The 23994-nt window shown below is 59.6% G+C and overlaps 2 protein-coding genes across 4 annotated transcripts in view; one reads left to right on the top strand and one right to left on the bottom strand.

Moving 5' to 3' along the window:
- The first annotated feature begins 1180 nt into the window (after positions 1–1180).
- On the top strand, positions 1181–9354 carry NFKB2 (nuclear factor kappa B subunit 2). Of its 2 annotated transcripts, none has more exons than XM_057425686.1 (23): positions 1181–1743; positions 2616–2660; positions 3102–3180; positions 3638–3678; positions 3769–3867; positions 4114–4265; positions 4866–4972; positions 5095–5253; positions 5355–5459; positions 5603–5688; positions 5814–5952; positions 6030–6149; positions 6256–6438; positions 6599–6740; positions 6879–6993; positions 7181–7388; positions 7479–7648; positions 7800–7902; positions 8012–8241; positions 8436–8505; positions 8609–8781; positions 8853–8964; positions 9047–9354. In XM_057425686.1, exons 1-23 carry the CDS (start codon positions 1699–1701, stop codon positions 9160–9162), a joined length of 2799 nt encoding a protein of 932 aa, XP_057281669.1. In that variant the 5' UTR covers positions 1181–1698; the 3' UTR covers positions 9163–9354. The 2 variants fall into 2 exon arrangements, with proteins under 2 accessions (XP_057281669.1, XP_057281667.1); XM_057425684.1 differs by lacking the exon at positions 1181–1743 and adding an exon at positions 1765–1977.
- A 1406-nt stretch (positions 9355–10760) lies between these two features.
- The window catches only part of PSD (pleckstrin and Sec7 domain containing), a 46301-nt gene continuing 33067 nt past the window's right edge, over positions 10761–23994 (bottom strand). For both annotated transcript variants that reach the window (XM_057425682.1, XM_057425683.1), the window contains exons 12-18: positions 15907–15950; positions 14432–14610; positions 13543–13613; positions 12862–13019; positions 12376–12520; positions 11596–11739; positions 10761–11323 (exon numbers count right to left, since the gene is read on the bottom strand). In XM_057425682.1, coding sequence (XP_057281665.1) covers positions 11084–11323; positions 11596–11739; positions 12376–12520; positions 12862–13019; positions 13543–13613; positions 14432–14610; positions 15907–15950 — 981 coding nt within the window. In that variant the 3' untranslated portion in view covers positions 10761–11083. The remainder of the gene's footprint in view (positions 11324–11595; positions 11740–12375; positions 12521–12861; positions 13020–13542; positions 13614–14431; positions 14611–15906; positions 15951–23994) is intronic.

Below are 23994 nucleotides of genomic sequence, written 5' to 3'. Positions count from 1 at the left end.
CAGCCAGCTGTCACGGGAGGAGAGAAAATAGCACCTGCATTACTAGGTCACGTTCAAGGAGCTGCAGGCATGGAAGAACAGCTTTAACTAATGCTGGTTGCCGAAGGTTGGCCTTTAATTGAGGCAGTCTGGCTGGCACAGGCAGGCTGCACCATCCAGAAAGGGTGCTGTGGCAGTGCTGCTCTCTGGGGCAGGGAGCTGGTGCTGCTTCAGGCAGTGCGTCACAGCTGGGTTGCTGCTTTTTCTCCCTGTTCCCAGCAATGCCAGAGAATCCTTCCTGAGCCCTAGAAAGGTCTGAAGATAGGGAGGAATTAGCCCAGCAAAGCAGGGCTGCAGTGTGTGTACAAGCCCAGGGTAGAGGCCAGATGCGCTGGGTACCATGGAGCATGGGATGCTACTGATGGCAGGAGGGGAAGATGGGTCCTCTTCTGGGGTGTGTGGGGGATAAAAGCCAAGTGTGCTGTACTCCTATGGGAAACCTAGGGTCCTGGGGGCCTGAAGGGCATGACTACTTGGCACAGGAGGCAGGACTTACCTTGAGAGTAAGTCTGAGGTTGCCTAAGGTTACTCTTCCAGGAACAAGGAAGCAGGTGATGACGTTCCAGCTCTGCTTGACGAGCAAGGTGGGCTTCCTCTAACATGTACTGGGTGAGCCGGAGCTGGGGAGACGCAGATGTGAACCCGTGGCGTTCCTTAGTCATGCTGTTTGCTACAACAAGTGGAAGTGTTCAGGGCAGCCATGAGTGAGCTGTGAAAACCCCTCTAGAGGGCATGAGGCTGATGGCACTGGAGAAGGGCTGCTGTTCTGTTCAAGGGGCACAGTCTCTTCTCCAGCATCTTTGGTCCTGTGTTCCCCCAGCCAGGCTCAGTGGGTAGGGTTTGAGGTAGCTTTCCCAGCGCACTGAGGTAGGATGTTTGTCCCCTCCTTCACCTCTCTGGGAAATCTGTGCCAGCAGATGAGGTGACTGGCTGGTGGTGCACGCTGAGGCTGCCCAGGCGGGATGTCCTGTGGGATCCTGACAGCAGGCTGTCCGTGCTGCTTCCCACAGGCCAGTGGGCTTGTGTCCCCTGCTCCCAGGCTTTCGGAAGCCCCTGTAGAACTGCAGGAGGAATGTCCCGCCTCATTTTGCAGTGCTGGATCTGCACCCCTGCTGCACCTGCAGGTCCCTCTGATCCCATGTCCCAGTCTGCACCGCTGTCTGGGCTGCATTTGGCAGGCAGGCTGGGATGCATCCTGGAGCTTGGCTGGGCTCAGATGGCAAGCCAGCCGCGGAAAACCTCAGGCCTGGGGCTGCAGGGCAGCCCCTTTGGAGGACTTGAGTGGCTGGAAAATCTTCTTGAAAAGGCTCTTTTCAGCTTCTGAAGAATATGAGTCACGCACGGATTGAACAATCCCCTTCCTTCCCCTCTTCTCCCACACACCCAAAATCCCCTGAGTGGGACCTGTAGCAACCACTGATTCAGAAATTCATGGTATGAGGGCACTGCAGAGTTGGATAAGTTTGGGGTTTTCTCTTTTTTTTTTTTTGTTGTCTCTTTCCATCACTTAGCGAGAAGAAATGTGGATCAAGAAAACGTGCCTGGGGGCTCTGCTCTGATCCTGCCCCTTTGCTAGAAGTCTCTGGTGATTTCCCACAGCCAGGCAGACCTTGACCCCAGCGGGACCCCTGTCTGTGGTATCTGGCAGTCCCCGCCGCGATGCTGGGGCTGGATGGGTTGCTGAGGCCTGCCTCTTCCTCCCCGGTGAGTAGGAGGGTGCTGTGGGTATCGGGAAGGGGCCCCGCTGCTGGCAGTGCCTTGCCAGTGTCGGCGGGAGCGCGCAGCGCTGGGTGGCGGGAGATGCTCCCACGGGGGGCTCTGGAGCTGCCGCTCCTGCTTTGAAACCAGATGCTTCCTAGCGGGAAAGAAGGAATGGGAACACCAACGGCAAATGCCTCTCTGAGGCTACTGGCGCGGGAAGGATGCAGGGGCTGCTGCGTAAGTGGAAACTGGGGGAGCGGGAAAGGACCCCTCTGGGTGCCTGGCAAGGGGCTGACTTTGGTCTGCGGAGCCCTGGAGAGCTTTCCCTGGCCAGGGGGCAGGACGGCTGGCTTTGGGGCAGCCTCTCCTGTTTGGTGCCAGGTCAGCTTGGAGGAGACATCCCTGTGCCGGAGGTGAGATGATGCGATACAGGGACCCGGGAGGCCCCCGGGGCAGCTGCCAGGTTTTTATGCCGCAGTCCGGGTCGTTTCAGCTGCGTTGCACTACAGGTCTTGGTGGGATCGGCGCAACGGCTTGTGAGCGGGACTGGTGCCCGAAGCGTGGCAGGCGGCTGGGGACGGCGGGCGGAAACTTGGGACCTCCGGCGCGGCGGGCGGGCACCGGGGTTTCCAGCCCGCCCGGAGCCCAAAGCTCCCGGGCGGCGAGGAGCGGCCGGTCTCACCGCCCCCGGCGGGCGCAGGAACGGCCGTGCCCCCGTGTCGAGCCGAGCCGTGCCCGGGCCGCGGCCGTGCGGGGCGGGGCGGTGACGCGCGGTCCCGTCATTTCCCGGCTCGGCGGGGTTTCTAGGGACTTTCCGGAGCGGCGGTGCCTTCCTGCCGCCGCCGGTCCCCGCTCACCCCGCGCTCTCCCCGCAGGCCGGCGGCCGGTCCCGCGCAGACATGGACGAGCACTTCCAGCCAGTGAGTACGGTGCGGACCGACCGGGGCGGGGTGGCTCTGCCTGGTCCCGGCATCGGGGCTGAGCTGGAGCAGTGCCCGACCCCGCGAGTGCGGTGGGAGGCGGGCGACTGTGCGTGCCCCGGGGTGGGCAAGGGGGGGTCTGCAGGTGCCACTGCCGTGGGAGGTGCGGCGTCTGTGTCTGTCCCCAGGCTGGGCAAAGGAGGTCTGCTGGTGGCCCCAAGGGTAGGCAATGAGGGGTTGGCACCTGCCCACCCCTCTTCTCCGGGGGAGACGGGAGAGCTGTGCCTGCCTCCCCCATCTCCCCAAGGTGGGCAGTGGGAGTCTGTGACAGACTCTCCCCCCTCCAGGGTAGGAGATGGGGGTCCATACCTGCCCCCTAGGATGGTTGGGATTTCCAGCCCTGGCACACTCATCTCACATATCTTCCCTCTTGCCACCCAGTGCCTGGATGGGATTGACTATGATGACTTCAGTTTCGGCTCCCACATGATGGAGCAGAAGGAGCCCCTGATGGAGACAGGTAAGGGCCCCTTTATCTGTGCCCTCCCGGGGGTCCCCAGCTGCAGAGGGATTTCCCAGCAGGCTGAGTCACGTCTCCTAGTTCCCAGCAACACCACGGGCTGTGTCCCTGCTGGCCCCACTGTGGGCTGGCTGGGAATCCCTGCCCTGTGCCAGCGGAATGGGGTCTCTTCCTGCTGCTCAGTCTACCAGGGACTTGAGGTTGGGCTGTGACAGGTCTTCAGGTGCTCCCCAAGTGCCAGAGCATCCTCTGGCCTTTCCCTCCTCTTCCTGCTGCTCTGCCTGCTACTCCCGGCTGGACTATGACAGCACAGGGGCTGGGGGCTCTGAGGACTCCCCTGGGAGAGACAGGGGTCACCTAACCTTCCACACCATCCCCATACCTCCAGCATCCTTACTGGGAGCATGTACTTGGGTTGTCATGTATTTATCACTGGTGCCTCTTCTCTGTCCTGTAGTGGAAGGTCCCTACATTGTCATCATCGAGCAGCCAAAGCAGGTAAGGACGTCACCCAAGCAAGGGCAGGTGTAGCTGTCTCCCCTTGCTCTTGTAGGCCACCCTTGGCTGACCTCCTCTTTGCCTCTGCAGCGGGGGTTCCGTTTTCGGTATGGCTGTGAGGGCCCTTCCCATGGAGGGCTGCCGGGAGCATCCAGTGAGAAGGGGCGCAAGACCTATCCCACTGTCAAGGTGAGCACTGCCCTGGGGAGGGGACAGGGCAGCATCTTCATTTGGTGTTCACAGGCACCGGGAGAGTGCCTTGAAGGGAGGACAGGAAATGTATATTAAGCTCTTTGTTTCTTATGGCACTGGAGGTATGGGAGGGCTGCAGCAGGAGGAGTGGTGGCCCTGCTGATAAGTAGCAGAGAGGGGTTTGCAGAGTTCTGCAGGCTCCTGGGGTACTGTACCTGACTCGCATCTTCTTTCTCCCTGCAGATCTGCAACTACACGGGGATGGCCCGGATTGAGGTGGACCTGGTGACACACAGCGACCCTCCCCGTGTGCATGCCCACAGCCTGGTGGGCAAGCAGTGCAATGAGGCCGGCAACTGCGTCGCGATCGTGGGACCCAAGGACATGACAGCTCAGTACGTCTGAGGGAGACCCGGGATAGCCTCTTGCCTATGAGGGTTGGTTTTGGGACTGGTCGCAGCTTGCTGCTGGGGAGAAGAAGGGGTTTAGTGCATAGAGTTGGGTTTTGCTGGATAGGGACAGGAGTAGGTTTAGACAAGGCCATCAGTGCAACTCTGTTCCCTGGGCATTTTGCAGAGCCCTGGGTCCAGCATGTGCGGCTTGCTGTGGGGTTCTGTCCTTGGGGTTGCAGCTCCCCAGTTTTGCTGTGGCCAGTCTGCATCACAGGGTTATTCAGTAGCTGCTGCAGTTGCTCTTAGAAATCTAGCCCTGGCTGCTGACAGCCTTGTCCTTTTTGCATCCCTTTGGCGCCCAGCCTTCCTGGTGCTCCTCTTTGGACTTGTCACGTGTGGGAACCCAGAGTTCACCGCACACCTCTTTCCTGGGCTCCTTTCCTCTCCTCTGTGGTTGCTTCTCTTATGCCCTGCACACACTGATCCCCTGCTGCCCAAGCAGCAGTTACTCTGTGCTTCTCTCAGCTCCTTCCTGGCTGTGGGAGCCTGTGTGCGCCAGCCCTGGCGCTTCCAGATCCCAGCGAAATCCCTCTTTTTCTCCAGGTTCAGCAACCTGGGAGTGCTCCATGTCACCAAGAAGAATATGATGGAGATCATGAAGGAAAAGCTGAAGCAGCAGAAAATGCGCAACAGGAGCCATATGCTGACTGGTAAGGGCAGTCAGTGGGACTCAGCACCTGGGAGTGACAGCTGGGCTTAGCATGGGGCTGGGGGGGACATAGAGCCCTATCCCCTTGCTTAAGCCTGAGGGCATCTTCCCCTGCTCTGGCAGAAGCAGAGCTGCGTGAGATTGAGCTGGAGGCAAAGGAGCTGAAGAAGGTGATGGACCTGAGCATTGTGCGGTTGCGCTTCACTGCCTACCTTCGTGACAGCAGCGGGAACTTCACACTGGCCCTCCAGCCTGTCATCTCAGACCCCATCCATGACAGCAGTGAGCATGGGGCGTGGCTGGGGAGGGGATGGGGCAGGATGGGGTAATGAGGGGTGCTCTGTCTGCCACAGCAGCTCCCAATGCCTCCTCTTGCACTGCAGAGTCCCCAGGAGCTTCCAACCTGAAAATCTCACGGATGGATAAGACAGCAGGCTCCGTTCGGGGTGGGGATGAGGTCTACTTGCTGTGCGATAAAGTTCAGAAAGGTAAAAGCCATTCCCCACAGCTGAAGCCTTCAAAGGGGCCATGGCAGGAGAGGTCCAGGGCCCTTGAGCGGGCAGTGGACCATGTTCCCAGAGCCTGGCCAGGGTGGGGAGATGAATGGTGCCAGCACCTCTTCTCTCCCCAGATGACATTGAGGTGCGTTTCTATGAGGATGACGAGAACGGCTGGCAGGCTTTTGGAGACTTCTCCCCCACTGACGTGCACAAGCAGGTACAGGGAAGGCGGGGGCATGTCCTGCCGTTCCGCGGGGCAGGTGGGTGCCCTATGGGGTAGAGGAGCCCCATCCCTAGCTCCAGGGAGGAGCAAGACCCCATGTTCGTCTGTCCTGCCCACAGTACGCCATTGTCTTCCGCACACCCCCGTACCACAAGCCCAAGATCGACCGTCCAGTCACCGTCTTCCTGCAGCTGAAGCGGAAGCGGGGAGGGGACGTGAGTGACTCCAAGCAGTTCACCTACTACCCCGTGGTGGAAGGTGAGCACCCCCGGGGCAAGCCAGCGTGCCCTCCACTGCCGGGGCGGCCCCTTACGCTGCTGCCCCTCTCTCTTCAGATAAAGAAGAAGTGGAGAGGAAGCGCAAGAAAGTCCTACCTCAGTTTCCCCAGCACTTTGGTGGGGGCTCACACATGGGGGGTGCTGGTGGTGGGGCCGGGGGCTTTGGCTCTGGAGGAGGTGAGTGGGGACAGCTCTTCCCTTCCCTTGCTTGTGTGGCTGTAGCCCAGCCCTGGGGGTTCCCTGCTCCTCTCCGGCTTCACCTATCCTTCCCCTTGCTCCATAGGCGGGAACCTCAGCTTCCCCTACTCCCCGGGGCTGGCTTACAACAGCATCTACTCACCTGGCCCCCACCCCGTGGGGGGCTACCAGGGGGGTGTGCAGATGAAGGGCCCCGAGGCAGAGGGGCCTGGTAGCAACGGGCAGGTGCCTGCAGAGAGCACATACTGCAAGGAGCTGCAGAAGCACGGTAGGAGGAGGCTGGGGTGGAGTGAGGGCTGGGGGACATCGCTCGGGAGAGGTGGCATGGGTCAGGGACATCACTCTCCTCCATGCGCCGGGGTGATGCAGGAGGGTAGAGGGGGGTGCTGCTCCTGGAGGTGATGTTCTTGTCCTGCTTTGCCCCCCAGCCCAGCTCTGCCAGCTGTGGATGCTGGCATTGGCCCATCGCAATGCCCATGCCCTGCTTGACTACTCTGTCACCGCTGACCCCCGTGTGCTGCTGGCAGTCCAGAGGCACCTGGCTGCATCACAGGATGAGAACGGAGACACGTGAGCACATAAGGGGTTTGGGGAGAGAGTGTTAGAGCCTTGTTGGCCATTAGAGCCATTATGGGGGCTGTGGGAGGTAGCAGGAAGGACCTGGAGAAGCATGGAGCTGAGCCAGGGGCCATCCTGCTCTCTCTGCAGGCCTTTGCACCTTGCTATTATCCATGAGCAGACAGCTGTGATCAAGCAGCTGATTGAGGTTGTTGTTAGCATACCAAGCCTGGATATCATCAACATCTCCAACAACCTGCAGCAGGTACATGTTTCCCAGAGCAGCCGGTTCTCTACCTGGGGCTCACTCCCATTTCAACACCCTGTCCTGCTTCTGCTCTCACTGAAGGGAGGCTGCAGGGCTGAGCACAGTGCAGCAATGGTGGTGAGGACCTTGGTGCAGGACTCAGCTCCTCTTGTGAGTGATACTGAGGGGTGCTGCTGTTCCACAGACACCACTGCATCTGGCGGTCGTCACCAAGCAGCCCCAGGTGGTCCAGCTCCTGCTGCAAGCCCATGCTGACCCCACCTTGCTGGACCGCTACGGCAATTCCCTGCTGCACTTGGCACTCCAGACTGGTGATGAGGAGGTGCTGAGAACACTGCTGGCCCACCTGGGCTCGGCTGCCCCTTACCTACTCCGTCTGCCCAATTTCCATGGTGAGCGGGGCTTGGAGATGATGGGCAGAAGCCTGGAAGTGCTGTTGTGGGCTCGGCTGGGGACCTGCTGAGCCTCTGCCCCTGTTGCAGGCCTCCTCCCTGTGCACTTGGCTGTGAAGGCAAAGAGTCTGGCCTGCCTGGACTTGCTGGTCAGGAAGGGAGCGGATGTGAATGCCGTGGAGAGGCAGGGTGGGAGAACCCCTCTGCACCTGGCTGTGGAGATGGAGAACCTCAACATGGCCACCCACCTAGTGAAGAAGGTATGGGGCTGGTGGCTGTAGGACAGGGATGAAGTGCAGCATCCTGCAGGGCCCTGGCAGAAGGAGGGGGGTGCCCTGGGATCTTGGGGTGACATGGGTGGCAGGGGACTGCGCCCTGGCAGCCTGTGCTCAGAACCTTGTACTTCCATAGCTGGGAGCAGATGTCAACAGAAGGACTTTTGCTGGGAACACCCCCCTGCACCTGGCTGCTGGCCTGGGCTCCCCCACCCTCACCAAGCTGCTCCTCAAAGCCGGTAAGGTGCTGCCCTCCCTCCTCTCCCTGCACCGCAGGGTGCCCAGGCACAGGGCAGGCCCCTGGGCCGACCTCCCCTGTTGGGGGCTCAGTCCATCCTTCCCTCACAGGGGCAGATGTGCTGTGTGAGAATGATGAGCCCGTGAGCCCGTCCTCATCAGAGGCCAGCAGCGACACAGACGCCGACTCCGAGGAGCAGGAGCAGGCCATGGAGCTGGGGGAGCTGCTCCCAGCCGTGGAGCACAGCACCAACCCCGAGCCCCCTGTGCAGGGTCATGGGCAGGCAGGGCACAGGCTGCGCCGCTGCCACGCACCCCTGGACCTCACTCGGAGCCAGAAGGTGTGTGTCATGGTGGGACAAACCCCTGGGAGCGTTTCTGTGGGGCCAAAGCACAAATGGGACAGAGGACAAGGAGATGCTCCTGGAAGGATACCTGTGCCCTTCCATGTCCTGGGGAGAGGTGTGGTGTGGGAAGGCAAGAGGGGGTTGTTTGGTGTGTTGGGGGATGCTGACATCTCTCTGCCTGTCCACAGGTGCGGGAGATCCTGCTGCAGGCCTCCCAGCAGAGCCCCACGGCAGAGCTGCCCACAGCCCCCCAGCCAGGTGAGCGGCCCCTCTCCCCCCAAAAGCACTGTTCCTAGGCGGGGCAGCACCCGCCTGGCAGTGAGGACGGGCAGCCTGTGATGAAGGAACATCTCCTGTACAGGGAAGGTCCTGTCGCTGGACAGTGAGGCGCTCCAGGGGCTGGAGCAGCTGCTGAACCAGGACTGCAGCGGGTCAGATTGGATCGAGCTGGCCAAGCGCCTTGGGCTCTGCAGCCTGGTGGAGACCTACAAGGACACCCCCTCGCCCAGTGTCAGCCTCCTGCGCAGTTACGAGGTCAGTGCCTGACCAGGGTGCCTCTGTCCCTCCTGTATGGCCACCGGCCCTACTCTGCCTTCTTTCTGCAGCTGGCGGGGGGCAGCCTGGGGGGCCTGCTGGAGGCGCTGGACTCCATGGGGCTCCGCAAGGCCGTGAGGATGCTCCACAAAACTGAGGCACTGGAGAAGTTGCAAAGCACAGGTAAGGGGAATGCAGGGCTGGGGGGTGTTCCATGCTGCTTCCAACTCCCCATTGCTGACAGCACCTGGGGCTTGCTTTGCAGAGCTGAAGGAAGACAGTGCCTATGGCAGCGAGTCGGTGGAGGAGGAGCAGGCACCCACACTGGCCCTGAAGCCGGGGGGTGAGCTGCCCCACAGCCAGCAGCCGCAAGTGCACTGAGGGGCCGGCAGCCATTACATCCACCTGGGGGTCTGCATCGCTCCCCCCCCAGCCCTGCCAACACAAGTGCCTTATGGACTTGCCAGGACTCAGGGGGCAGGACACAGCTGGCTCAGGACACAGCTGGCTCCTGCCCTTCTCTGCTCTTATTTAATGGTCCCTCTTCTGAATAAAGGGACACTGTTTCCATTAGCCAGTGCCCTCCCTCTCTCCAGCCACGGCCCTGAGCCCATGGGCACTAACCCCCTGGCAGCAAGGAGGCTGCCTCCTCACCATCACTCCATGCTGGGGCTGTCCCCAGACATAGGGGAGAAACCACAGCGCACACAAGAAGTGAAGAGCAAGTTTTACTGAAGTAACTGAGAGAAGAAGCTGTACAAAGGATTTTCTCCCCCTTGAGCCGCCTGGGGCAAGGGTGGATTTTTTTCCTTTTTCTTGTTCTATATTTTTTTCCTTTTTTTTTTTTTTTTTTTTTCAATATAATTAAAAGAGCAGAATAAAAAGTTTGACACATTCGCAAAGTCAGTGCTGAAACCAGCCGGGTCCTGGGTGGCTGAGAACAGTGTGTTATGTGCCAGCCCCCTGCCCGCAGCCCTTCCACTGTCCCCAGACCCCTCCCCGCACACCCCAGGCACTCCTGCGGTCCTGCTGCACCGTCAGCACCTTGCTCCAGCCAAGCATCCTCCAGCCCCTGGGGTGCTGCGGACTGCCCCAGCCTGCCCTCACCTTGGCAAGGAGGGAGGCCATGGCCAAGGAAGGGGCTGCACCACTGCTGTTGCAGCACGAGGACTGCACAGTGCTATGGACCAGGCTTTGCTGGCATGCATTGGCCCCAGCCATGCATTGGAGGAGGATCATGACAAGGAAAGCTGGCTCGTGAGGACCCTCAAGTCAACCCTGGCGTCAGGGGTCACTTCCCATGGGAGTACTTACTTACACTGCTACCCAGTGTGCCCCGGGTATGATGCTCACACCCAGGCGATACAAATGGGGCTGGTCCAGCTGCCAGGGTTTGGGGGGCGGGTCATGAAGCATGGGAGCATCAGCCTCCCATGCAGCCACAAGTGCAACAATGGGTGCTGCCATCCCAAGGCTGCCGGCAACTGCAGGGCTATCTCCAAAGGGTTGCTGGTGCCAAAGCAGGGCTGGGGAGCAGGCAGCAACACACACAGGAGCCCATGCTCACCTTGCTGCAGGATGGGGAGCTGGGCCTCCCCCTGAGTCCATGTAAAAATCTCCTGCCCCCCAGAATGCAGTGCCTACAGGACATGGCTGGGTTTGTGGCTTGTTTGGTTTTTTGTTCAAATAGTTCCCCAAAAGCATCAAAAGTAGCCCCCAAAAAAACCCTCCCCGGTGGTCAGCTCAGTCTGGTACTAAAAAGTGCAAAACTGTATCACAAAAATCAGTCAAAAGTTGTAAGAAAGCGGGGAGGGTGCAGAGGTGGCAGGGAGGGGGCCAGGTGCCATTGCCCTGATGCCCCTGGCCACCAGCCCCATGAGAGGGGAGAGGCCACAGCTGGCCCCCTCCTGTCTGCCCCCCATGGCACAATGGGGCTGGAGGAGAAGCGGCCGTTGGCTTTGTTTTGCTGCATTTTGGACTTCTTAAACCACTGAAGAATTGAGCCCAGTGGGTGGGTTTCAGTTGGTCCCTGTCATCGGCATGAGCTCCTGCAACCACGCACAGGACAAGGAGGGGGAGGAACGAGTCTGATGGGGTTGACAGAGTGGGCAGCTCCCACGGGCGAGGACCAGGGACTGTCCTGCTCTGCCACCACCTCTGGCGGAGGCCCTGCAAGGCTGGTGCCTGCATAGCACGCAGCCCAGATGGACGGCTCATGCAGGATCTTGGCAGGCACGTGGCCTCCACCCCGGTGCCGGGGGGCAGAAACGGAGCTGCAGCGCAGGTGGCCGATGCCCCTCGCTTATGACTTCTGGGGATGGCAGGGGGGCTGGCGGCTGGTGCGCTCTGAGATGTTGCGCTTCACCTTGGTGGCCGTGCTGGAGGGCTCCACGTTGAGCGAGGGGCTGGAGCGGGACTTTTTCAGACCATCATCCTCCCCACCCGCTGCATCGAAGAGCGTGGACTCAAACGCTGCTAGGTCCTCGGAGCCGGCCTTCAGCTTGGCCCGCAGCAGCATGGCATAGGTGCCGTAGCGGGATTTCTGGGGGCACAGTGCAGCAGAGAGAGGGGTTGGGAAGCTGGGCCAGCTCAGCCAGCACCCCAGGATAGCGAGGGGATACTTGTGGTCCCTCCACACCAGCCAGCATTCCAGGGTGGGGGGGATGCTCATGGTCCTGGACCATAGCAGTGGCATGGTGCAATTCAGCAGGTGGGGATGGGGGAGAGAGTCCCATCACTCAGGATGGCCAAGCAGACAGGGACAGAGGGGCTGAGGGTAGTGGGATGTGTGTGTGTGCGCGTCTCCCAGCTCACCTCAAACTCCAGGTACTCTTCCTTCTGCTTCAACTCCTCATACTCCTTGCCCTTCACCTTCTTCTCAGGTAGTGAGGAACGATGCTCCAGCAGCTCTGCTGACATCGTCTTGAACTTAGTCTCGTGGCTCTTCACCTGCTCTTCCTGGGGAAGGGTGGCACCATGTCAGTGCCCTGCCTCTGCCCTCTGCTCTTCCCCCATTCTGGCAGTGTGAACAGCCAGGACCAGAACAGGTTTTTCCCCTCTTAGGTGCAGCCAGGATCTCAGCCTCTGCTCCTGGGTTGGGTTTTGTTTTGTTTTCCTTTGTTAAGGGCAGGCAAAAGCACAGGCCCTTGGGTGCGATCTGCTCCTGCCTCGTGGAGGGGCTGGCTGCAGTCTTAAAGCAGAAGAATTTAATCCTCTCTAAAACTAGGCTGGTGTTTTTAATCCTTTCTGCTCTATGAATAACTGCCCTGGCACACGCGAGCGCCAGCTAATCCCCCGGCCTCTCAAGGTCCCGGTAGGACCCTGCGAGCCGTGTTGTGGGACCACGTTCTCCTCCAAGGCTTGACTCCGTTGCCCGTCTCCCACCCCTGCTGCCAGGAACAAGACCTTGCCACCCCCAACAAACTCAGCACCCCTTTGTTCTGTGTCTCCATGGCCATGCTCCCTCAGCCCTGCACCCTGCTGAGAGGCAGCTGGGCAAGGGGCACCATATGGGTCCCTCTGCAGGGGACAGTGCCACCAGCAGATCCAGGGGGCTTGCCCCATGCTCCTGGCTATCCTCACCCCATGGCTCACCTGGGACAGTCTGGTGCAGGAGCTGGGCAGCAGCGGGCGACTAAACTTCTTCTGGGAGCCAATGGCTGCGGGGAAGGGGGGTGCAGAGAACATGGCTGCCACCACATTGATGCGTGTGATCCACGAGTGCATTTGTTCAGGGTTCCTGGGAACAAAGGTCAAAGCACAAAGGAGCTCTAAGTGGCACCATCTATGTCACAGGCAGAGGGAGCTGCCTTGCATAAGATCCGTGCTCCTCAGTTCTGGCCCTTGGCCAGCCAGCACCTGGGGCTCTGCCCACAGTGACTTGGGCCATCATGAGCCCATCAGGGTGGGAAGAAGAGGAGCTGAGCAAAGCACAGTGCTGACAGTGACTCCCTTTCCTTCTAGAAAGGGACAGGACAGGACAGAGCAATGTAGCCTCAATGTCAATCCCACCCACCCCTTCAGTCATATGAGCCCCTGCGCCCCAGCGTGTGGCCCAGCCGGTGATCCTGAGGAACTCACTGTGCTTGGAAGAGGAAGACCCTCCAGTCAGCTGTCCTGAGGTAGAACACATTGGGTCGCTTGCTGTAGTCGGATGCCCGCGTGGCAAGTGAATGATGGATGCTAATAGCGTTCTTCAGCTCCTCTTCTGCCAGAGCCTTCCCTGGCTTATACTCCTCCTGCGAATCACAGGGTGTTTCAGAGCCAGCTTAGGGATGCACCCCATCATGAGCCAGCTCTGTGACACTGCAGGAATGGCAGGCAAGCACCTCCAGCAGAGGTGCTGTGAGCTCTGTCTGCAGCTCATGCTACACACATGCGGAGAGGCTGCACAGCCCAGGTGCATGGGTTTGGCCACAGCATGGTGGCTGTTCCCCGTAGCCCCACAGCTGGGCAAGTTTGTGCCTGCATGAAACTGGAGCTGCAGCACCACACGTTGCCCAGGGCAAAGACCCTCTATCCCCAGACAAGCCCCTGCACTCAGGGCCCTCAGCTGGCAGCTGCTTTCACTGCCCAGGCTGAGCCTGAGCACCCCCAGAACAGGGATGCCACCAGGTCCCGAGCAACAGCTCAACCAGACATTGTGGAATCTGCTTAGGCCAGGCTCTGCAATGCTGCTGTGGGAACTGCCATGACCTCCCTCCTGGGTTGGGGATGATCCCTTTCCCTGGCATGGATGTGGGCAGCCCTGCTGCTACCTACCTTCTGCAGGTAAAGAATCATCCCCTTCAGGATGGCATGGAAGGACTTCCAGCCGCGCTTCCCTCGAGGTGCTGCCAGGGAGAAGAGAGCAGTGTATACATCAGCCCCAGCACCCGGTGGGGGGAAGGCACCCCCATCCCCACCCTCCTCCAGCCAGCCCTGCCGCGACGCACATCACCCACCCCGGGGAAGGGTGGCACGCCAGGACTGTCCCCGCACACCTGAGCCTGTGCCGGCCGCGGGCCTGGCAGATGGTGCTGCTGGAGGGGGGCTGCCTGCTGCCTGCTCCCGGGGCTGCACCGCTGTGCTCCTGCTGAGCCGCTGCCCCCCGGATCACGCTCAGCCTCACCACTGCCTCCCCACTCGGGGATGAGGTGCTGCCACCTGCCAGGTAATGCTGGCTTTGGAGGGAGGCTGCATCTAATCAGATCAAGGCAGCATTAGATGGACAGGTCTTACGAAGGGATTTTATGGTAGAAACTGTGAACGTGCCTGGCAGCGCCCAACCCACTGTGCAGCTTGTTCATCACACCACAGGGTACCTTCCTTTGTCCCCGCTGTCCTGTGGGAAGGGTACATCTCCTGGGGGGCCCAACCCACCTCCCTGCCTGACTCCTTTCCAGCACTGCATGCAGGGGCTGTGCTGCCATCTCAGCCTCTGCCCAGCCCTGAAGACTGCACGGAGAGGTTTTGAATATCCACAAGCTGGGGGCTGAATTATGTCCAGCACAGCCAGCCAGCCATGGCACAGGGAGATGATGCTGCAGGCTGGCATGATGCTACAGTCAGACACCATGTAGTGACTCCTGCTCTGCTCCCTGTATTATTTCTGGAACCCACTGGTGCCCTCTCACCCAGAGTCCCTCCTATGGGATCCCCAGGTACCTACTTTTCTTGCAGTCAGGATCAGCATGGATCTTGCGCACTAACAGACCATGCTTGTAGGTGGCAATGCTGGAGTCTTGGGAGAAGTCCAGAAAGGGGTTACTGCAGCTGCTGATGCGCTTGATGGACTTCGGGTTGGGATCTGCCAGCTCTGAGAGGGACTTTCTCAGCTCCTCTTCATCTCTGCCAGGCACAGATTTGGGTGGGGAAAGGGTTTGTTACCTTGCTAGGGACAGCAAATACCAAGCTTCCCATTTGCCAGTGCCGCCACCTGTAGGCCCAGTTTCTGAAAGGGAGGACAGGAGCAGCAGACCAGGCTGAGCAGTCTCCCATCACCATTGGCAAGCATCCCATAACCAGCCATGCCTCTGTGTCCTGTCCCTCTAGTCAGCTGTGGTGCTGCCTGGCCCCTCAAAACACAAGGCATGGCAGCATCTGCTGCAGGTTCAGGGTGGTCCTGCCTGCCCCAGGGAGCAAGGAGCTTTCTTGGACAGGACTGGGGCTGATGACGAGCCAGGGGCCATGGTGGAACAGCACCCTGGGGCTTGACACTACAATAGCCCCCTGGTCCATGGTGTATGGGCATGCACGTCCCCAGCTGGCATGAGTGAGGGTCTAGAAAGGACACCTACCCCCCAAGAGAGACTCAGGCTGTGGTCTGAATGCCTTCAAGGCAGCAGCTGGACTATGGGGGCTGAGAGCTACCAGTAAAGGGGTGCGGGGAGCCTGTGGTGGGAGGCCTGAGACAGCACCAGCTCGGAACAGGGGCATGTGCGGGCAGGACACAGGCAGCCCCGGCACCAGGAGGCAGCTCTGTCCTTCCAGGTCATGGCCCTTGGCGCTGCGAGCAGGCTGCATCGGTGCTGCTCCCCCCGCCCGGCAGGAAGATGTGGGAGCCCAGAGCTGCTGCCTCCCCCTCCCTCAGACCCGCTGCTGCTAATTAAACCCCTCAGCATCTGCCGGCGTCGCCATGGCAGCAGCCCGAGCGCATTGGCTCAGTGCTGGCGGCACCGCCGGGCTGATTAATCCCCGCAGCGCGGGCGCTGCCGCTCCTGCTGCTGGAGATGGCAGCTGTGGGCGAGGGTGCGGGCACCCCGCGGGGCCCCGGCACAGCCACGGCCCCCAGAGCCTGGCCGCTGCCAACCTGGACACGGCCGCCGAGCCAAGAAGCGACGCCAAAGCCGTAGGGAGCTGGGCTCGGGCTGCCTCCCGCAACATGCCAGGGAAGGGGTCCCCATGGAGGTGCCAAGGGCAGGCAGGGTGCATTCCCTGCATCCCCAGAACATCCCGATCTCCCTGTCCTTCCCATGTCCTCACAGGAGCACTCGCTCTGCAGCATCACAGCTGATAAAGGCTTTTGGGGCAGGGTGATGCTCTGAAGGGAGCACAGCAGGAGAGAGGAAACCCCTGCACCAGCAGGATGGCCCTGCTGTTCACCCCGGGCCAGGGAACAGCAGCATCTCCCAGAGAGGTACTCACATGGCCCACTGCAGCTTCTCATTCTTGATGGAGCCGTACAGCGTCTGCAAAGGGAAGAAGAGGCGGTCAGCAGGAGAGTAGTGCAAGCTCCCAGGGGTTGCTTCAGGGCATAGAGGGGCAAACTCAGGGGTGCTGGAGGTTAAGGCAACCCCAGGTAATTTTGTTCTGGTCCACATGTCCTGGCTGGGCAAGTCGGCTGACCTTGTTTCAGGGCTATAGGCTTACACGTTCTCCTGGGCAACACAGGACCTGCAACCCTACACACAGCCCAGGCACAGCACTGGGGACAGCCCTGGCTGTCTCCACCCTCCTCCCCTCCCTCTCTACCTGCATGTGATGGATGCACAGCATTATCAGCATGATGGCGAGATATACCAAACATCTCCAGTCCTTGGGACAACCACTTCTCCTTGGTCCAAGGTGTCCCAGGCTGGCCAACGCACAGATTTCAGGAGGCCTGGACCCCAGGACAGCAAGCCCTCTGGATGCATTTTGATGGTGCCTGTCCACATCGTGCTTCGCAGGACTTCAGGCTGCTCCAGGGCCTCTAGTAGCTCCACGCCACAACATATCACAGCCAGCAACCTCCCTGCAATCAGCTACATGTCCTGGGCTGGCAGAGACAGCTCATGGCAGCACCCAGTGCTCTGCAGCAATGCAATGTTCCCATTGGAGCACACTTGGGCTTCAGGAGATTTCAGCATGACACTGGCCCTGGACTTGCAGAGACACCAGCATGCTGTCTTTCATAAGGCCCTCAGAGGAACTTGTGGCTGATCAAGGCAGGATGGGTATTTGCCTACTGCTGGGCGGCTGCTGCTTGGGGTGGCTGTGGCCTGTCCCTACCCTCTTCCCTGTACCCCCAAGCACCCTGCCCTCCCTGAGGATCCAAACACCATGAAGGCAGGAACTGCTGCCTGCATCTCAGCACAGGAACAAGGTAATCCCGCGCACATGAGATGCTCCAGGGCCCCACTCCCAAGTGTTTGTCCGGTCTGAGCTGGGCACAAGCCAGAAGCACTCAGCAAGGCTCTGCAGCTGGGGAGGCTCTGGAGAGGGTTTCAACACAGCGCTCGCAAAGGGCTTCGGAGTGAGATCTGGAAGGCATCATCCTTGGAGGAAAATAATTGAGTCTTGTACAGGCTGTTCAGGCAGCTGTCAACATCCATCACTGGACCAGAGGCTGCTGAGAGATCTTACTGGTGGTTGAGAAAGCACAACTGGAGGCATGCAGGGGCATGGGGAAGCCGTCCAGCAGACAGGCCACAGCAGTGTCTGTGGAAGGGACATCCATCACTCCCTCAAGAGGCACAGAGGCCAGGACGGAGCGGGGACCAGCTCCTCCTGCACTTCCCTGTCAGGAGATGCTGGCATAGCACCAGCTTGCTTTCCTCTTCTTGTTCCTCAGAGGAGGAAAGGGATCATCGCGATCTAGCAGGTGGGAAGCAGAGTTCAGTTGTCTGCTGGGAAGACAGGAGGCTTACAGAAGGGGTACAGCCTCAGCACCTGAGAGAAGATTAGACCCCAGTCCCATTCACGCAGTCCTGGTGCTGGAGGGGCAGAATGCTGGGGGGGGGGGGGGGTAGAAGCCAGTGGGGCAGGCAGGGGCATGGACTGCAAAAAGACCTAGAAAAGAGCCTGAGGAAAAAAAAAAGCCAATCCAGAGTCCTGCCGAACATAACCTGGGAGCAGAGCAGGGGGAGAAGCAGGCATCTCAGAGCAGTGTAGATGATAAGGAGTCACCATGGGAAACAGAAGGGATCTTACTCACTGCCAAGAATGCAGCCGAAAGATGCTGAGAACAAACAGACACAAAAAGAAGGCTGAAAAACCAGCACACAGAAGTGGGGACTGGGAACAGCAGAAAAGCTCCTCGGAAAGAGAGGCAGAACAGGACATGTGGCTTGGCTCAGTAGTGATACAGAGAGGGATCAGCTCCCTTTCCCCAAGGAAGGGAGATGTGAGCCAGCTGAACAGGGATTTTGGAGGGCAAGGTGAGGTGCTGCACTGGAAGGGACCATGGTCCTCAGCCCTACCATAGGGCTTGCAGGCAGGTGCTGCTAAACACCAAGTGAATGAGCTGATGTCAGAAGATGCTCAGAGAATAATTCTGGATGGCACAGTGCCGGAGAACAGCCCGGCAGAGCACCTTGCTACAAAAACCTGGCCCTGGGATGGCCAGCGAACACTTCAAAGGCTGAACTGCTTTGTGGCTTCAAAAGGCTGGAGCTGCCCTGCTGCAAGCCCTGACAGCATCACACAAGCCCACTGTGGGCAGGAGCTGCTAAGTACTCCCACCTCAGAGACGGGGAGCACAGGCTGCTCAGCTCCGGTACAGTGGGACAGCGAGAGGCAAATAGGGGGACTGAGGGGATTGTGAGAGGGCAATGCAGAGCTTTACGTTTACACTTATATCCTGCCAAGACTCTGCTTGGCTAAATGCCACCCCCAGCCAACACCTGTCTCAGGAACAAAGCTGTTGGACTCAGCCACAAAGTCTATCCTGCTTTTCTGATTCCAGGGTAGTACCGCTGTCCATCAGTCCACTAAACTCTGGGTTCTTCAGTGCACTGACTGTTTCTGCTGGGGAACCACAGGCAGTGCAGGCTCCTGAAGCCTAACACAACCACGTCAGCAGAGAGTAGGGTCACCAGTTTCATCCCTCAGCAGGTCCCTCTCTCCAGGCTGTGTTTGCTCCATGGATTCACTCCCCCTGAGCCAAAAGGACAGCACCTCTTGGCACCTCTGAACTTGCAATCACCCAAGAGGAAGTAGGGTGCTGGCTTCATGCCAGTGTGGCTGACCCCAAGTATGGCTGGGTTGCTTTTTTTTTTGTCATGGCTGGGTCATGAGCTCACTGCTGCAGCATGCCGGGACAGCCAGCCAGCTCTGTCCTAGACATGCGCAACACTGAAGAGACCTAGGAATATACTGTCCCAGTGGGATTTGTCACTGAATCAACAACATCTCTCTTTGGTGCCCTTCCTCCTAAAAGCAGGCTGAGAGGACGTCCCTGAGTCCTCTAGCAAACATCCTACTCCAGTAAATGTTTCCAGGAAGAGTGGGGGGCTGCACTGGGCAAGAGGCAGATGGTTCTGATGCTCCAGCCTTAGCACCAGTCCTGCTTATGGCAGTCCTGCACAAGTGGGAAGGTGGAAGACATTCCCCTTCAGCCCCTCTGCTCAGAGCAGATCAAAACTGGGTCTGGGGAGCTGGGCAGCAAGCTAGCCTGAATGCAGCCTTGGTACAGGCTGCATGGAGGGCTGTAGTCCAGCACTTAAGTAGCAGAGGAGGGTTAAGGCAGGAATTTAGGCATCTGACAGAGAGTTTTAACCCTTTCTGGGGTGCACCTTTTATGTATCAAAACTGTTATGGATAGACAGGTCCCTTTTCCATTCTGCTGGTTCCTGCATTAAGCAACACAGTGCCCAGCTCTCAGCACTGCAAGATGCCCTGTGCAGGTCAAGGTTCCCCTTCCTCCTGTGTTGGCCCTGTAACCAGCCATGGCTCTGTGACATTCTGCTAGACAGACTTCACAGACCCCAAGCATCCTCCCTGCAGTCATTCTCCCTCTTTCCATGACTGGCAGCATTTCAAGATGAGAGCTCAATTATTGGCTTTCCCCAACTTTTCATCAGCAAAAGATCTTTCTCTACACCCAGTCACAAAGCTCTGTCAGGTCCCCCAGGCACCCAGACCCCCACAGCTGCGCAGATATGAATGGCATGGTCAGATCAGGGCTGTATGTCAGACAGAACATACCTGTGTCAGGTCCCTAATTCACCCTGGCAGCCCCATCTGCACCTCTGCTGCCCAGCATGCACAACCCATTCTCAAGAACAACTCATCACCTGGCACGCACCAACCCTGCTGCGCACATCATGTCCCCCTCCACTGCAGAGAGGCTCCTGAGTGCACACTGAGCAGAGCTGTCCTGGGGACAGACTTTTTTCACTGTAGGATGGGCTGTCACAGGAACAATGTCCTGTGTCACTTTCCACCCTGCTGCAGGCAACAGCAAGAAGCGGGAGACGGCTACCCATCCCTGCCTCAGCAACATCATAAGCTGCACAAACATTTTTTAAAACATTCCTTGCTCAGCCAACTACTACCCCAGGGGCAGTAAATCCCTCCATCCCTCCCAGCACAGCCCCACAGCGCGGGAAGCAACAACCAAGCATCTCCCAACCGCATGTTTCCATCCGAGTGCGTCACAACTTAATGCTGCCCCCAGACCGTACTGCGCTATGACAGCATCGCTGCTTGGCATGGCCCTGATGGCCCCACTGGGCTGGTTTGGACCACGGGGGCTGCCCAGGCGATGCTGGGATCCCCCTGCCCGCTTTGCCCCAGCCTGCCTGCAACAGGGGGGCAGGCGATGACTCTTCTCTCTCTGTTACACTGGAGACGGACACCCGACCGAGGTAGGACGTGCCCAGAGAAAAGCCTGTTTCCTTCTCCCCACCTAGGACCATTGCACACTAGCATAGCACCTCCAAAACGGATACCGGCTCACAGCGAGCAAGCACTTGGCAGTAAAAAGCCCTTTTTTGTCCAGGCAGCCACTCCTTCCTCTCCAGCTCCGCTCGGCAGGGAGCCTGTGCTGCCGCGCTGCCCCTCCGCCCTGCCTGCGGCTCTCCCCGCCGCCCCAGCGGGTGCGGATCTGCCCCGGCTCAGCGCAGCCCTTGGCAGGGAGCCCGCAGAGCTTGTCACTTATGCTAAGCCGGAGGGCTGGTCCCAGCGGTACGGCTCTGTCCTGGATTCTTTTCGCAGCGATGTTTTTCAGCTAGCGCTGCTGTCAAACCACGGCGAGCGGCGCAATGTCACCCAGGTCTCGCCGCGCTCCCGCTACCCTCATGCTTGGGGTGGGATATGGGGGGAATGGCAGGGCTGGACCCCCGGCCGGAGGGGTGGCTGATGGGCACCCTGGTCCGCAGAGAGCGGACAGGGGAGGGAGACGGGGCTCGCCGCTCGCTACATCCACGCCAGGGCTGAGGCTCGTGCAGCGGGCGGGCCGGCGGCTGTCCGGGCGTGTCTGTCCGTCTGCCCATCCATCCGCCCGTGTCCCCGCCGGGGCGCAGGGCGCTGCGCATCCCCTCGCGGCGCCCCCCTCTCCCCCGGCCCGCCACTTACCGGCTTCTTCTTGCGGCGGCTCTGGAGGCGGCTGACCACCAGGTCGGTGTAGAGCACCGGCTTGAGGGTGCGGGAGCGCTGGGGCCAGCCGTAGCAAAAGGTCTCCACGCCGCGGTAGTTGCGCCCGTAGCGCACCGAGCACATGGAACGGGACCGCATGCGCCCCGCGCTGCTATTGATGCTGTTGACGCCGATCATCCTGCCGCCGGCAGCGGGGAAAGTGGCGGTGCCCGGCGGCCCTGCCCTGCCCTGCCCTGCTTGCCGCGGCCCGCGTCGCCACCACCGCCGCCTGTTGAAGCCGGGCCGGGCCGGGCAGGGCTCGGCGACTGCTGCCCGACAGAGGCGGAGCCCGCCCCGCCCCGCCCGCCGCAGCCAATGGCGACCCGCGGCGCCCGGCAGAGCCGAGCCGAGCGGCGGAGATAGCGGCCAGCATCCCGCCCGGGGCGACACCATCCCCGGCGCTGATGCCACACGAGGTGCCTGAGCTGCCCCCGGTGCACCAGCTGCCCGTCCCTGCCCTGCTTCCGCTCCAGCACGGAGAGTGGGAGCAGGGGGATGGACCCTCCTGGGTCCATGGGGCTGGGGGACAGCCGTGGTGACATCTTCTGTGCTCCAGAGGCCGGGCAGCACCTCCACTCTGTGCCAGCTGGGCAGGCTTAGAGCTGCTACCGCAGCCCAGCCCACACCAGGGACCTCCAAGGGCTGAGCTGGTAGGAGAGAGGCCCAGTGGAGGTATGATCAGACCTTCAATCTCTAGTGCCCATCCCACACTTAACCCTCCTGCCTGTCCCTTCTGCTCAGGCTAGAAAATGAGTGGCTGGAGACACCCAGCTGGTTAAGGGCAGGACACAGATGCTCCAGGCAGCTCTCACTGTGAAGAAGCAAAAGGCTGGGCATCCTTGCAGAAGGCATGAGGATCGATGCGTAATTTAGTTAGGCTTGACTGAGTAAGAGACATGGCCAGTGGAGAAGGGGAAATTTTCCACTCTGTCCTAACTGCTTGGTGTAGTGATCACGGGGCAAAACTTGTGAGGGAGGGAGCATGGGTGCCTGGCACATGGGCTGCCCCTGGAGCCACAGGAGCAGGGAGCATATTATTCCTAGGGGAAAGAGGGAAAACAAAAAAGCCATAGCCCAGGGGATCCGACTGAGCAAGCGCTTCCATGATTATAGCTCAGAGGTGGGAGCTGGGGCTTTCTTCCCACATTATATTCACTTACCCAGCACTCCGAGCGTCTGAGCCCCACTGTTGTGCCTCTAAGCTGGAAGGTGGGGGCCCATCCTACCTTCCTCCCCCGGGGACCCGACTGCATTGTCAGCCTTAATTCATTAACATCTGTGAAATGCTCTGGGCTCCTAGGCTGGAAGACAGCACAGATTTGGCTCACTCCTGCAATCACTCATCAGCACTGGGGAGAAATGGGGTCTCATTTGGACATACTGCATTTCTGCCAGCCAGGAAAGCACAAGGTTAAGCTAAACCAGTAAGGAAGGTGGGGAAGAGCTAAGGCTCCATAAAGTGATCAATCATGTAAAAATCAAATCCACACCTCAAATACAACAGACAACCAACAAGAGTGAGTGAAATCCCAGGGGGCCTAGGCTAAAATCACACTGACAAGAGAAGAGCAATATCTCAAGAGCTAATCAAAGTATCACCATCTCCAGGACATCCTGCTTTGCCTCCTTCCTTACTGCATGGGCAGCTGCCTTCATTTGGCCACAGGGGTTTGGGTCCAAGCCTGCAGACATAGGCATCTTTGGGCATGGGTTCTTGTATCTCCAGCATAGCTCCCTGCCCCAGTGGGAAGACACCTGAACTGGAGAGCCGGGCAGCCCTGCCTGCAGGGTACAAATCTTCAGGGGAGGTGTCAGAGCCAGAGGGAAGGAGCATCGCTGGTAAGGCATCACTGCCTTAGCTCACTGGAGTGCTGTGTAGGACACAGCAAAGCACAGCCAGTGAGGGGGACGTGGAGCTCAGCTGTGAAAGCACAAGCTTTCGAGTGTTTTCGTTTCTCCTGCACAAAACTGGGATTGTTTACACTTATTATCTAGTAGCAGATAAAGTTATCGTCTGACTCAAGCTGCCGCTCGCTCTCAGGCATTGTGCTGTGTTTGTCTTGGGTCTCCCAGCAGCCAGATATGAAGGTAATGCCCGGGCTCCCTGTGGGTCTATTCTTGTTGCTGTCCCCAGAGTCACAGGGGATGGTGGCCTTGTGTCCCCTGCAGCCACCTAGGTCCTGCCCCAAGCTTTGGGAAGCTCCTGTGAAGCCTGCCAGCCCTTCCCCTCCCCTGCTGCCCTTAGGAAATGCGCGTGCTCCTGGAGCACTAAAATTAGCCAGCCAGCTGTGCTGCACGCTTGCACAGGAGCCTCAGTCCCCAGGCACAGCCTGCCAGCCAGGTCTGTTGAGGAGGCAGCATCCTACCCTGGTAATGGGGCTAGCCCAGGCTGACACAGGGAGGGCAGCAGGACAGCCTTCCCTATTTCTCTGCCCCCTGAACCTGGGCAAGGACCAATGCACCAAGCAGCTGAAAGCAGCAAGTGGAAAGAAGAGAGCGTCTTCTCTGGCTTGAGCCTGGCCAAGGGGCAAAGGCTGCCCAGGAGAGGCACAGCCCCATCAGTCATGGTTCCTTGCCAGCTCCTTCCCCAGCACAGGCCAACAGCACTTTCCCCATCTCACCCACCCCAGGAACCCGCTCCTCCTTGCACGAGCAGGGTCTTCCTAAAGCACAGTGGTGTTTCAGGTGAGGAGCTCAGCCTGCTCCACACACGGTTCCTCACGTTGCCTCTCGCCCCCCTCCCCAGCACAGCTCCCGTACAGAGGCGGCTGAAAAGCGGCGGTGGGAAGCACCGCAGCTGCAGAGGGAACAGGCCATTTTTAGCAGAGCAACCTCCCTGCTGCTGGGCTGCGGGCACAGCTGTGTGGGGCTGTGCTGCAGCGCTGCAGCCTCCCC

The sequence above is a fragment of the Pezoporus wallicus genome, unplaced genomic scaffold (assembly GCF_028554395.1).
Source record: "Pezoporus wallicus isolate ANWC-B61680 ecotype Strahan unplaced genomic scaffold, APGP_CSIRO_Pwel_v1 contig_7892, whole genome shotgun sequence".
Taxonomy (NCBI): Eukaryota; Metazoa; Chordata; class Aves; order Psittaciformes; family Psittacidae; genus Pezoporus; species Pezoporus wallicus.
The sequence above is the reverse complement of the archived record's forward strand: the minus strand, read 5'-3'. Positions and strand labels throughout refer to the sequence as shown.

Bases quoted from the DNA above. Each gene is read 5' to 3' on its own strand.
- NFKB2 (XM_057425684.1), top strand. From the start codon at position 1,888: ATGCTTCCTAGCGGGAAAGAAGGAATGGGAACACCAACGGCAAATGCC. The intron at 4,973-5,094 runs GTAAGGGCAGTC...CTGCTCTGGCAG, and splicing joins CAGGAGCCATATGCTGACTG to AAGCAGAGCTGCGTGAGATT. The intron at 7,649-7,799 runs GTATGGGGCTGG...GTACTTCCATAG, and splicing joins CCACCCACCTAGTGAAGAAG to CTGGGAGCAGATGTCAACAG.